The sequence below is a fragment of the Crocodylus siamensis genome, chromosome 2 (genome assembly GCF_052110815.1).
Source record: "Crocodylus siamensis isolate JL-2025a chromosome 2, ASM5211081v1, whole genome shotgun sequence".
Taxonomy (NCBI): domain Eukaryota; kingdom Metazoa; phylum Chordata; order Crocodylia; family Crocodylidae; genus Crocodylus; species Crocodylus siamensis.
The window spans coordinates 258,016,063-258,029,193 of NC_143396.1; the positions used below are offsets into that span (position 1 = coordinate 258,016,063).

At 40.7% G+C, this 13,131-nt stretch overlaps 1 protein-coding gene across 4 annotated transcripts in view; it reads right to left on the reverse strand.

The window, feature by feature from the left end:
- The window catches only part of GTF2A1 (general transcription factor IIA subunit 1), a 26,723-nt gene continuing 13,592 nt past the window's right edge, over nucleotides 1-13,131 (reverse strand). For all 4 annotated transcript variants that reach the window (XM_090033836.1, XM_090033838.1, XM_090033839.1 and 1 more), the window contains 6 exons: nucleotides 12,323-12,387; nucleotides 7,710-7,785; nucleotides 7,030-7,163; nucleotides 5,872-6,192; nucleotides 3,228-3,317; nucleotides 1-208 (listed from right to left, as the gene is read on the reverse strand). In XM_090033836.1, the coding sequence (XP_089889962.1) occupies nucleotides 101-208; nucleotides 3,228-3,317; nucleotides 5,872-6,192; nucleotides 7,030-7,163; nucleotides 7,710-7,785; nucleotides 12,323-12,387 (794 nt within the window). In that variant the 3' untranslated portion in view covers nucleotides 1-100. The remainder of the gene's footprint in view (nucleotides 209-3,227; nucleotides 3,318-5,871; nucleotides 6,193-7,029; nucleotides 7,164-7,709; nucleotides 7,786-12,322; nucleotides 12,388-13,131) is intronic.

A 13,131-nucleotide genomic window follows, 5' to 3' on the forward strand; every position in this document is an offset into this window, starting at 1 on the left:
AATTTTGGTTGAAATGCATGTCCAAGTCTCAACCTTTCCTGCTTTTGCTTCTTTCTTTTTTTTAATTTTGGGGGGAGTTTTATGCTTTGTCTTAAAAACTTCACCATTCTGCATCTCCAATGGCTTTGGAAAATACATAATCTCTTCCATTAAGGTTCATGATGCCATCCTTGAGGTGAAATTTCCACTTGTTTTTACTTCTATGGATCTAAAAAACCAAAAGCAAAATTAAACAAAAAACATCAGAAGCAAGCAGCAGCAGCAGCAGCTCACAACTAAGTTTACAAAGGTGGAAAGGGGAAAAAAAAAAAAAAAAAAAAAACAGTAGCCATAGAAGTTGATCTAATTGTCCCAAATAAGAGTTGTCTACAACAAAGCATCATTGCATATCTAGCAGAATCTTCACCTTATTTTCCAACTGAGGGTGAACAATCAAAGGACAACAAAAAATACAAAAACTAACAACAGCAGGAACTGCAAAAACAAGAATAACCATTGTATGGAAAAAAGCAGGGCGGGAAAAGTGCTGCACAGATTCCAGGGTGCTATGGGTGCTAGATCTGGCAGGGGAGGTGGGGGGAGAACAGGGAGGACTTCAAACCTGATTTGACCTGAAAACTAGCATCACACCACCAATCCAGCCCAAGGGGCCAGATGGATTTGAAGCCCTGCTTGTAGAGGAAAGAACAAGAGACGGAGCCTGACTCTATACCCCAGTGAGGATGATACTCCCGAGAGAATGAAGAGTCTTGTTTTTTGGTCCTTGCCAGGACTATGTATGCATTGTACAAAAGACAGACCAATGGTTCAACAATAGGAATACCCCTAGCAGTAGGGACGAGAATACAGGCACCATTTAGGAATTCAGCCACAAACATTGCTGATGGGGGGGGGGGGGGGGGAGGAGAGACAGACAGGGACATGGGACTCAGACATTCCGCAAAAATATTGTTTGTGCTCCCTCCCCAAATGAGAAGCAAGAGAGGACAGCAATTAAGACAATTATGTGGATTATAGCTAAAGCTTAATGATCAAACTGTGTATTGTGGTTTAATTTGTTCACTGCGCACACAGAACGGATATGTCACATTTTAAATTAAAAAATGTTCTCACTCAAAAAAAGTGTAGAATTTTTAACAGTTTGCTATACAAAGATTCAAATGCTCATCTTGCCAAAGAAATCAACATTTTTTTTCCTTGAAAGATTTCTTTTGGTGGATTTTATTAGTATGCTAGCCAATAAGCATTTATAAAGATGACAGCTACAGTGAAATATAGTGTTATCATATGTCCAGGCTTTCCCCAGACATGTCTTTTCCCTGCCCTCATGCCCAGTTTTTAAAATGTGAGCAAGTGTCCAGGCTTTTGTACTTTCTCTGCTTTGCTGGGGATGAGCAGTGTGGGACTGGCTCTGTGCACAGGCCCAGCAAGCTCCCAGATAAGATGCACTGAGTGTGCATGTGTGCATGCAGGAGCTGCATGGGCAGCAGGGCTGGAAGGGCACGGGGCTTAGGAGTGAGGGGCAGAGGCAGGGCATGAGCATACATATCACTGCCCCTCCTCCACAATTAATTATATACTCCACCCCCTCACAGGTATCCTTTTTTGATACTGGAAATATGGTAACCCTATACGACTGACTGCAGTATAGCAGGTACGATGCTTGTGGAACTAAGCTTGTTCAAGTAGTGATTTGCTTCTAGTGGAGTCAAATCCACCTCACCTTTGCTGAACTGAACCTAAATACATGCATGCATTTCAGGGCTGAAGCTGTACCCAAGAAAGGGGAGTATAGTACTAAAAGAGAAACTGACCTGAGAGAACAATGTTCACAAGATTAAGTATAGCAAGGCCCAAATCTATTCTGGTGCCCAATTCAATAAAAAAAAAAAAACCACCAGAGCTGGGCAGCTCAATTCCTTTGAGAACATCAGAAGATACAGAGAAATTATGCAAGCAAACTATCTGTTTTCACTACTGCACATGCACTTAAAGCATAAGCTGGGGTGGGGTGGGGTGGGGTGGGGAGTCCAATTTGTTTCTCATTAATTAAAATTTCTAGGTCTCTACATAACAAAGACAACTTTTATCCTTTTTCTAATGTAATCAGTTCACAGTGGTCTTATTAACCCAGTCTTAAGCCAAAGAAAGGAAGGAAATCTGCAATAGTGAATCCCTTTTGCCCCAATTGCTTAAGCTGAACAGAGTTCATGAGTCTGTTCTATTATACTCCGAAGGCTCTCTTTTTATTTTGGTCTCATCCTTGAGATCAAGGCTCTTAACAGAAGGTCGCTACTACATAAGAGATTGAATGGCTCAGCAGAATTGAGCAAAACAGAGAAAGGCACCCACCATACTGCCATTTCAAATCCAGCTTTATAGCAAGCAAAATTCATTCCGTTAGTCACCCATGTAGAATGCTTTAAAGGGTCTCAGTGGATAGTTGTCCACATTTAGATCCATCTACATTTATCCAATATAACCACATTTAGTACTGACACATTAGCGGTTTCAGCAGGCATGCCAAAGGTTTTTGTAAAAACACTTCATTCTCTTTGCCGAGGTGTCACAAACACACCCTAAGGCTAGGATTATTTTGAGATTTACAATATGTTTAGACACATCTGCCCCAAGGATGGTTAGAGTAACCTCGTGTTTGATCTAGTCCAAAAGCTGCATTCACTCATTTGTCATTCTTACCACCACAGTGATTCTGTTGTGTTACATGCAGACAGTATAACGTGACTAAAATTTTGGGTCACAGCTTAACCAAGTTACAGCTAGGCCTCTGCTTAGGAGTTGTCTGTCAAAGGAAGAGGGAAGGTGACACTATTAAGGATCCTCTCTCACTGTTGGGACCTTGAACTGCAACTCCCACCCCTTCCCCTCCACTTACCAGGTGGGTGCTGTGTCTGCCCCTCACTCCCAAGCCACAGCCCTCACAGCCCTGCAGCTGCCCCTCTCCTGATCCACGGTACCCTGCATCCTGCCAGTGTGCAAGGACCCTCCCTCCACAGGCCCCCCCCAACCACACACATCAGAAATAGCATTTCATGATGTATATGCTATATCTCTTAAGAGAGTTTATCTTGTGACTTTTGACACAGTGGGGTTGGCAATACTGTATAGGACTTGAACGGGAGTGAGGGAGGCTAGAGGGAAGAAGAAAAAAGAAAGAGTGAAAAACAGAGAAAAAGATACTAATGCTATTGTTTAGAATACTTTACCTTATCATACTGGCACACCACAACATTTTCTGTATCAAATAGCTCTTGTCCTTCCTCATCACTCACATCATCTTCACTGTTAAGGGGCTCCTGAAAAAGCAATTTGCAAAGTTTAAAACTAGTTAATCCTCAGTCATTAAGTTTACAGCTATTACAGCCATCTTTATTATATGCACAAAACTATGTTCTGGCTACATGCATGAGGACAGAACAAGAAACTGAGCTGCAAAGTTAGAGTCTCAACAGTAGGCTTAGATGTGCCTGTTGCAGGACTCCACTGTGCCCGAGTGCATCCTTTAGGGATTCCACTTATGCCTTTAGCCATCCCAAGGTGGAATTTCATTTTTCCCCTCTTCTGAACTAGAATATCTAGGCTGCAGTATCTTGTGAATCAGCCATTCTTATCCTGCAGTTGTCACTAAATTAAGGCACCTACAACTTTCTTTTTAGAAGCCTGTGCCCAGTGATCAACACACAAGATAACCTTCTTGGCCAGGTACAGACATTACACTTTTACAAGTATAAGTGATCAGATGGAAGTTTGACACAGACTGGTTTAAAAGTGGCATCACCTGGTCTAATATCTGTCCCCTCCCCCCATGAAAGGGCAAGCACGTTCTGTTTTCTGTAAGCAGCATTGTTCAGAATGGTAGTAAACTGCATAATTTGGATAGATTCTGCCTCAGGCTTTTTGAATGTTTGTACCTAGCCCTTAAAACCAAAGCATCACAAATCCACTCTGAGGATATTAGCCAGGTAATACCCTCACATACCACTAGATAAAGATACTCATGCTAAATTTCATTTTCCAAAGTAACTCTGGCATGTAGTAGCACAAAAGTGCCATGAACTTTCAATTCGGCTTACAGGGCTTAGTTCAGATAGGTACTTTTTTACACCAGCCTCCATTATGGAGGACTGGATATTTGTATCTAGTACTGGACTACCTTCCTTATGCAGGCTCTTCCAGTTCCTTCCCATAGGTGTGTTATTTGCTATAACCTTTACCAGAATGTCTGCCCAAGAACGGAGAGGTTGATCCCCTCTGAGAACAGTCCAGAAGAACAACAAATTCCTCTTTTGTGCAAAAAACCATTTTAAAAATAGTTTAATATCTACTGAACAGGAGAAAAATCTTTCTGTAAATTCTAATATTATAAAAGCCTTAATCTGTCTGTAATGCTTTATTTCGCACTGTTTGGTTGTCTGAAACAACCAATCAGTGCTCCAACAGCATTCCAAACAGGAGGTGGCGGAGCAGAGGGGCAAGGCCCTGCTCCCTGCAGGCAGCAGTGACACAGCAGTCTTACATGGGGCTGCATGGTGGGGGAAGAGACACGACACTCCATCCCTGCCCACCCTTCTACTGCCCCATCATTCTTGACGGGCAACTGGCTAGCATCCTTATATATTCCCTCCCTGTTTTTCCTCATTAAATGGAGGCAAATCTGAATCCCCCACAGCAGTGATTCTTGATAATACTGTGCCAGTTAATCTTTAAACAGATAAGGGAAACATGCACTGAAGCAGTGGTGCCCAGCTTGCAATATATATGCCACAAGCAGCACAGGCAATCTTTATGTGTAGCATGTGGCAGAGCCAGGAGGGAGCAGGCTAAACTATGGCAAATAGGGCAGGAAACAAAAAGCGGAGTGGCAGAGTGGGCAAGGGAAGAGGGTCTGGGTGGCACTCAAGGAGGGTGTGGGGCTCAATTTGTGGAATGCCTATCAAAAAAGTTGGCCCCCACTTCCTCCACTCTTTCAGGTGGTGCTTTAGGAGCATCTTAACTGATAAACAGAGCTGGAACTAGCTCATTCAATTTATTAACAACTCGGGTGAACAGATGAGGCTAAACTAATAAAATGCTGAGGAGACCCACCCTTCTGATGTTAATTTCTTAATAATTCTCAGAAATTCCACAAACTGACAGAGTACAACTGTTGTACCAATATCCAAAAGAAACACAGGACAACATGGGCAAATGTACACTGGTCACCCTACAATCAATTCAGCACAAAAAACAGCTGATAAGGAATTCAATTGATCAAGTAAAAGATGATTACTCAATTTATGCAAGTTGACATAAATTTTCCAGAGAACAGGTCTTGTCAAAAACTTGGTATCACTACTTGATGAAAACAGAAATTTGGTCAAAGGAAACTGCACATAATAAGAATTTTGTAAGATGTTTGATACTAGACAATATTCCTATTAAAAATTGTACTCTACAACATCTCTAGAACATATATTGAATATATCTGAGGACTGGTAAGTTGACATCCCAGAGTAGCTGTTAAGAGGGAATTATCCTTAAATGGGGCCATTCTAGTTGGGTTCCACAGAGATTGGTAAATCACTACTGATTAAGTTCACAGATACAAGACTGGTGGTATTATGAATAAATTAGGACAAGAGTCCTAAAAAGTTTGGTAGCCTGGGCCTATTTAATAAAACCAGAAGCATGCACTCCTATTCCTAAATGTGGAAGCTAGCTCCATCTGCAGTACGGAGGACTGTCTTCTGGAAAGTAGCTCTGGAAACTTTTTAGAAGTTCACTGTGAACAAGTTAGTCAACATGAAATCCCTGTAGAGTGCAGAGGTCAAAAAGAGCAAAAACCTTAGTTATGTTATACTGTAAGTTTACCTCTTCAACCTGGCCATCTTCACCTCCATCTTTTTCTTTGTCTTCCTCTTCATCATCATCATAATCTTCTTCCTCATCTTCTTCTTCTTCAGATGAGGTGTCCCCAGCTCCATCAACTTGAAGCACAAGGGGTGCTTGGGGCTGCGCCTGTTGTTGCTGTGCCTGTGGCTGACCAGCTGCAGGAATCTGTGCTTGTGCTGGGGCAGGAGCTGCCACAGTGGTGGGTATGACCTGTGTTTTATTTCCTGTAAACAGGATTTGCTGAGGCTGAATGATTACTCCCGTCTGTTGGGAGATTCCTCCAGGGATGGGAGCCAAGACCTGACAAGAGATTCTAATGTAAGTAAATCATTGTGCATATTTGACAACAGAAGTGTTGTAGCTGAGACTGACCAGCACATATGAGAAACGAGGGCTGCCTATACATGTGCTCTGATGTGTTTTAATTGGAATGCATTGGAGCAGACTCAATTAAATCAAGTCTGCTCTGCGTTCCAATTAGAATGTGCAGCATTACACCTATTAAGTCCCTGTGCATTTAAAAGTGGCCACCAGGCACTTATCTAAAAACTCATGGAATGCATGCATTTTTAAACATGCAGGGGGGTTAATACATGTGATGTTGTGGCACTTTAATTAGAGCAGCTGTCCAGAAACCACTCTAATTAAAATGCTCCCCCTTCCTCCCTCTGAGCATGTGTATAAAGTAGCCAAGATTTGGAAGTAAAGTATTACAGTAGAAGCCAGGTCATTTGTCCAAGTTCACAACCTGCTTAATTCATGACAGGTTGACAAAACAAGGGCAAGCGGCTAAGTTATTTGCTGTTTTATTTCAAAAGGATGCCACATCTTCACTCAGAAGGACCTCATCATTCGTCTTGCATAGCCGATCAGGAGAAGCAACATGGTTACCCGCCATAGGAAGACCCTTCAGAGAAGTTCAATAAAATTTAACTCCTAAGAAATTCAGTATAAAGTTCCCCATTTCTTAATGCAGTATTTTCCAATTTTCAGAGTCAGTACTGGCATATTTGTAATGCACTTCAGACAGAAGAACACACACACGTTCTCAAAATGCAGACAACAAAAGAACTACTGTAACAACTTTTGCAAGGTTTGGTTTGTTAGGAGCCAACTTACGCAAAAATGTCGCTTTACCTGTTGTATGACAGGTGCTTGTACACCACCAGCCTGCATCTGTGGTATAACCTGTTGCTGTAGAACCACTGGCTGCTGTGGCTGAATGATATACTGAGCTCCATTTGCAGTTCTAACTACCTGCAAGATCTGGCCTGCAATGGAAATAAAATTATTCAAAATGTATATATCCACATCTAAAATTATATGATGCTTAGAAGCAGGTTTCTGGGAGAAAGTGCTAAGAAAAAAAAACAAAAACTTCAATTTATTATTCCACGAATGAGAAGAAGTTGAGAATTTTAAAAAGTTATTTGAACACTTAAACACACTGCTGCTTCAAAATGAAAGCTCTCAAGGAGACAGTCCACAGCAAGGGTGGCCAATCTATGGCATAAGTGTCACAACTGGCACTGGCAGCCTCTGTGTGGCACAGGAGAGATAAGAGGGCACAGGCAGTACAGCAGGAGATCACAGATGGAGCATAAAGCAAAAGCAGGAGATTGGGCAGAGGAAGGGGACCAGAATCGCACTGAGGGTGCAGAGCTAATTTGTGGCACACCAGCCAAACCTGGTCTACAACACCCAACCATGTCTGCAAGATATGAAGAAAATATTTTTATAGAAAGTTCTACATGAAATAAAACAGATTTGTAAATGAATTAAGTTTTCCAAAATCCAATTACTGCTATAGTAGTTACCTGAATTTGTAAGTATTTGCTGAACAGGAGTCACACCAGCAGGCAAAGCCAAAGTAGCTGCAGTAGCAGCAGCACTCTGAAACGTCAGAAAATATGCTTTTAACTATCAATATTAACAACAATGCTTCATGTCATAAAATACTAGTTGAAAACTAAAAGAACATCCATAATTTCTATGGATGTTTACCAACATTTATTCAAGAGTACCTATGTTATTAAAAGGGACATGATCAATAGCTAGCATGTGCATATTATACTACTTTGTAAGTACAATTTCACATTTATTAGCTTTTATTTTTCTCCCTTGATTCTGTATGCATTACAAGAAGACAGGATTCTGTTGGTTAGCAAGTTCTGATAAAAGTTTAATTCAACTATGCTCTCCCTTCTGGTTGGCTGTTAAGTAGCAGAACATAATATTTTCTTGTAAAAAATATATATATATAAATCATAACATGCCTTTATTAAAGAGTTATTAGATTCTGTTGTTGTTAGTTTAAACTATGTAGAGAAGGATTTTCAAATGTCAAAGGATATGGACAGAAATTACATATAAACTAGCGCAAGTGATCAGAAACTGCTTCAAGTCTGCAACACAACAGAAGTTCAGTGCATATAAACCACTTTCAAGATGTCTGAAACTGGTTTAACACAAGCCTGGATAGATGCAATAACACACTTAATGGATCTAGGTTAAGCTAGTTTATTAAGCTTCTGGTCTCAGATCCCTTCCAGATTCAAGTCAACTCTCAGTCCTTTAGGATCCCAGGATGCTTTGCACCATCCCTGTAAATACCCCCTCACAAGGTGGGCAGGCTAGCCTTGGTCCAAGCTGTCTGCTCCAGCAGAGCAAGGAGATGTGTTCTAGCACCCACCCCGCCTCCCAGCTTTTGGCCTGGGACACTGCAGGCATGGGGCTGCATTTTCCAGAATCAGAGTGAATGTCTGTTCACTTGCTTATCAGTTCAATCTATGCAGCTTAAACTAACCTGCAAAGATTGAATCAGTTCAGCCTTGGGTTTTTTGACTTTTTTTTTTTTTTTTTTTTAAGCCAAAAGCATATGGGCATGCAAACTCATTTCTGTACTGAAGAATGCATCACCTTCAGAAAGAATTATTAAAAAAAAAAAAAGAGGTCCTCTAATCAATGTCTTACATTAGTTTAATAAAAATATGGTATGAAAGAGCCTGGCATTAGGATTCTGCAGTCCACACTCCAAGAACGACCGACTAACCTCTCTGGATATGTTATCAGAATACAAAAGAAAAAAGAACCAAAGCTTAGAGTTGACTGCTCAAGAACTTGTAGAAGAATCCTAATATTGTACTCAAGTTACTGCATGGAGATTTAGAAATCAAAGAACTTGCATTTGTACTTCACGGCCACTATTTTAGCATCATCATAAACAAACAAGACAGGTATTTATCATAAGGTTCAATTTTACCTTAGAGGTCCACTGTATAATTAAGAACCCAGATGTGGGCGTACATCTTTGATGTGTATACATATTTAGTTCCTTTTAGTTTAAACTGTCAAACAAATGCTGAAAAAAAAAAATCTCAAAGTAGTCTAAAAAAAATAAACTAACACCCAAATTGTACTTTCTCCTTGTGACAAGGTATTTAGCAGAATACAGTCTCATTGGAATTTCACATGGCCACGCTGTGAGCGCTTCTGCTATAACCTTTGACTCTCAATATCTGGGCTTCCAGCCATTTGCCCCAGTCTTCATGACACCGAAGCAGGGTACTTGAGTTGCATTAAAGGCTTGAGCAGGGAGAAACAGTCAGTTAGAGAGACAGGGTGAACAGCGCAGCTGTCTATAAACAAATATGGCATGTCCAATGTGATTACAGACAGGCCGACTGACCCACAGAAAAAAAAAAAAAAAAAATGGAGCGTGGGTAGAGGTGGGTAGACAAACTGCTAGACAGCCAGACACATAGGCAAGACAGATGGGAAAATGTGTGGGAAGATGGAAGGTCTAGAATGGGTGGGTAGATGGGAAGCAGTGTAGAAACAAGCAGTGGACGCTAGGTCCAGATGAGCCACCAGAAGGCCCCAGGAGCTGCTTCCCCCAGACAGGACAGATGAAGCCAAGGGACTGGAGCATCAGGATAAGCAGCTCCAGTATGGACCTTGGGTGACCCCACAGTTCCCTGCTGTCCTGCTCACCACCTACTTACACCTCATGCTGAATGGTGGCCCCAGTGGGTCTGAGCTGTTGGCTGATGCATTATACTAGGGAGCTGATATTTTCTTCCATTAGTTGGGCAAGGGACCCTCATGTGGGGCACTGGGAACAAGTGTCAGAGAGGCAGAGACATTGGGGCTTGGAGAACTGAGCCCTTATATAAAACTACTGGCACAAGGGCTGTGGGGTAGCCTTAGACTTACCAATCCTCTTAAGCTTTGAGTGTTCTCCTTTGCTCTCAGATTAGAGGCCAATACAGGACCAGGAATATGTGCCCCCTCTGAGTCTGCCTTAGTGAATGCTTTGTGCTATTCACAGAAGATTTAAAATTGCCATCTAGGCTTTACCGTCATGGCCCGCCAGTGCTTTGGGCCTCTGCGATTCTCTTCAGAGGTTTTTTTTTTTTTTTTTTTAAGTAGACTTTCACTTCACTTTCAGGCAATAGGGCTGATGTCCCTTCTGGCCTCAGTCCTTGCATTTGTTACCTCCCTGCACTTCTGTATTTGAGACGAGATCCTTGCCATTGCAAGATATCAGCTTCTGTGTTGCAATGGACAAGAAGCCCACCACTAAATGAGATGATGGGCTTTTTCCTTTGGAGGTCCTTCCTCACTGGAAATTAGCCTGAAATGACTCACCAACTTGTGAAGAGTTTAAAGGAAGAGCTGGGGGATGGCGATTGGGTGGGATTGTATGCGTGAAACAGCTTAAAAACCCCTGCTAACTTCCTGTCCCTGGGGTAGGGGGCTGGATTCCATCTTCCAAGGTCCCTTCCAGTCCTAGTATCTATGAAATCTATAAGAGTCTTCCTGGATTTAAACTTAGTCGAGACCCAAAATAAGTTCTTGTATTTTATTCCAAGACAAGCATTTCGGAAGGAAGGAAGTCAGAACCATTCCATGCATAGGTTGACTGTCAGAATAGATCAAATGCAGTCAAACTGAAGCTTTGCATAGCTTTTAAGTTCTACTAGACTATATTAGTTTTGAGTTTAGGCAGAACATTTGTAGCAGTATGTGAAGTGCTTCAGGTTGTTGTTCTACTTTCATGTTGATTTACAAACTTGCAAATAAAGAGAGGAAAGGATTTAAAACTTTATTATTGTATAAAACAGGGTGTGTTTTGTGTTTGTCTTGTTTTTAAGAAATCTTACTAACAGACTGATGCAATTGTTCCTTAGACTCTCCCAAATAGTAATAGTTGAAGCAAGCTACAGCTTTTCCCACCAACCCTTCATCCTCCTTACCAAAGAAAAATGTGAGCTGTCCTTTACTTTTACAGTTACTAAACTATGTCTGATAACTTGAATTTCTCTGACAGATTGTTTCTTAAAAGCAAGTTTCTGAATCTAGTATTTATTTTATGCACTAGCTAGTACAGATTTTAAGCACTAGCTATACAAATTCTGTGCTGTCCTTTACAGTAAAGCATGTCAACTTTTATTAAGGGGAAGCATATGCTTTGACAGCCATTTATATTCTGTGAGGTATGACTGGACAGGAAGAGCTAGGGGAAAAAACACAAAACAAAAAAATCAACACACAGCAGCAGGGGCATGGAAATAATCTTTCTGCTTTCATCCATTGTTTTTTTACATGGAAAATAAAGCAGTGATCAGCAGCCTCCAGTTGATCATACTGCTTAGTCAAGTGGGACTAAGATCTTAAGAGAAGATAGTAATCTATCAGGTGATGGGCTAGTAACCAACTGCTAATTTGATTAATAATTCAGTTCTCTTTACTGTGCTTTTGTATATACAATGAGGGTGTCCAGATCACCGGCTGATGTTCTCTAGCACCCCATTTTAGACTGAACTAAGTTCATTTGACATAAATTATGGTCTGGTTATCTTGGGCTACAGAATTACAGACCAAACTTAATGTCAAGTAATGGGAAAAATATTAATTGTAAATAATGTGTAAATGGTTAGATTGAACTTTTTATGGAGTCAAAACAAATGATGATCAGAAAAGTTGATTCAAACTCCTACAGAGTAAATTATGACGACTTTAAGATTTACACTGTTTCAGAACAACCTTCCTGCATCTAGTAAATACATCAGAAGATTTGTACTATGTTAACAAAGGGACTGTCTGTATTTGAAAAAGTCAACACCATACAGATTTGCACCAGTGTTAGTCCGACCCCAAACCACTCTTAGTCTAATCTATATTTACAGAGGATCAAGCTAAACCCCAGACCTGTTGACAAAGCAAGCCATGGATAAATAGCTTGTGCTGTCAGCAAAGCAGTACAACTCAGACAGCATTCAGCTGTGCAGTATCTTTTGGGGTTTTTTTTTTTTTTTTTTTTTTTTTTTTACATTTCAGATGACTCATACCAGATTTTTCTCTCTACCATTTAATCAGACCATCTTACATAACACTAGCCTACTCAAGGTTTACTTTAAATTCTTACCATCCCCGATGCATTCATGTGCTGTATCAGCTTGGAATCTGGCACAAGAACCTGCTGCTGAGGTGCTAGAAACAAAACAAAAAAGCCAGTGTCAACTCAATGCAATTTGGATAGAATCAATTCTGAAACATGGTCATAAGAAGGACAAACAAGAAGCAGTCAGAAGTACTGTTGTGCTATATGCCCTTTACCATGAAATACTTGCTAGACATGCACACGTATGTACGGTCTGACTGTCAAAATGACCTGCCAGAAGTCCTAAAAGGAGAGGAGAGATGGCTATCCAAATTAGATCCCGACAGTATTCAGTAGCTTCCTCGCTCTGACACTTCTTTAGGGAACTTGAGGGCACACCCATCACCCAACATTTTCCAAACACAAGTAATTCATCTGTGATTACTGGTGACTTCTGGGATCTTAGGTTTAAGATTTAAAAAAAAAAAAAAAAAATGTTTAACAAGGCAGTGATCATAATGTCCTTAAGTGGAATTGTAACTATCCAATCTGGTCTTGCTCCCAGGAAGACAATGATAATCAAGTAGCTTCAGCATTTTGCTTCAAGGTTTAAAGAGATAGGAGATCCCTTCTATTAATGGACAATATAATATGAAATGGATATACCAATGTTTTACCCAGATGCATGGATTTGCTTATACTTTGGGTTGTGACCGCTTTAGAGCAGACACGTTCTTCTGTATTGATACATACCTAGCACAATGATGCATAAACTAGGAATTTCCACAATACAGAAAACACTAATTTTGCTGAAAATCATAACGTTAAGACAGCATACTGTAGACTCTGCCACA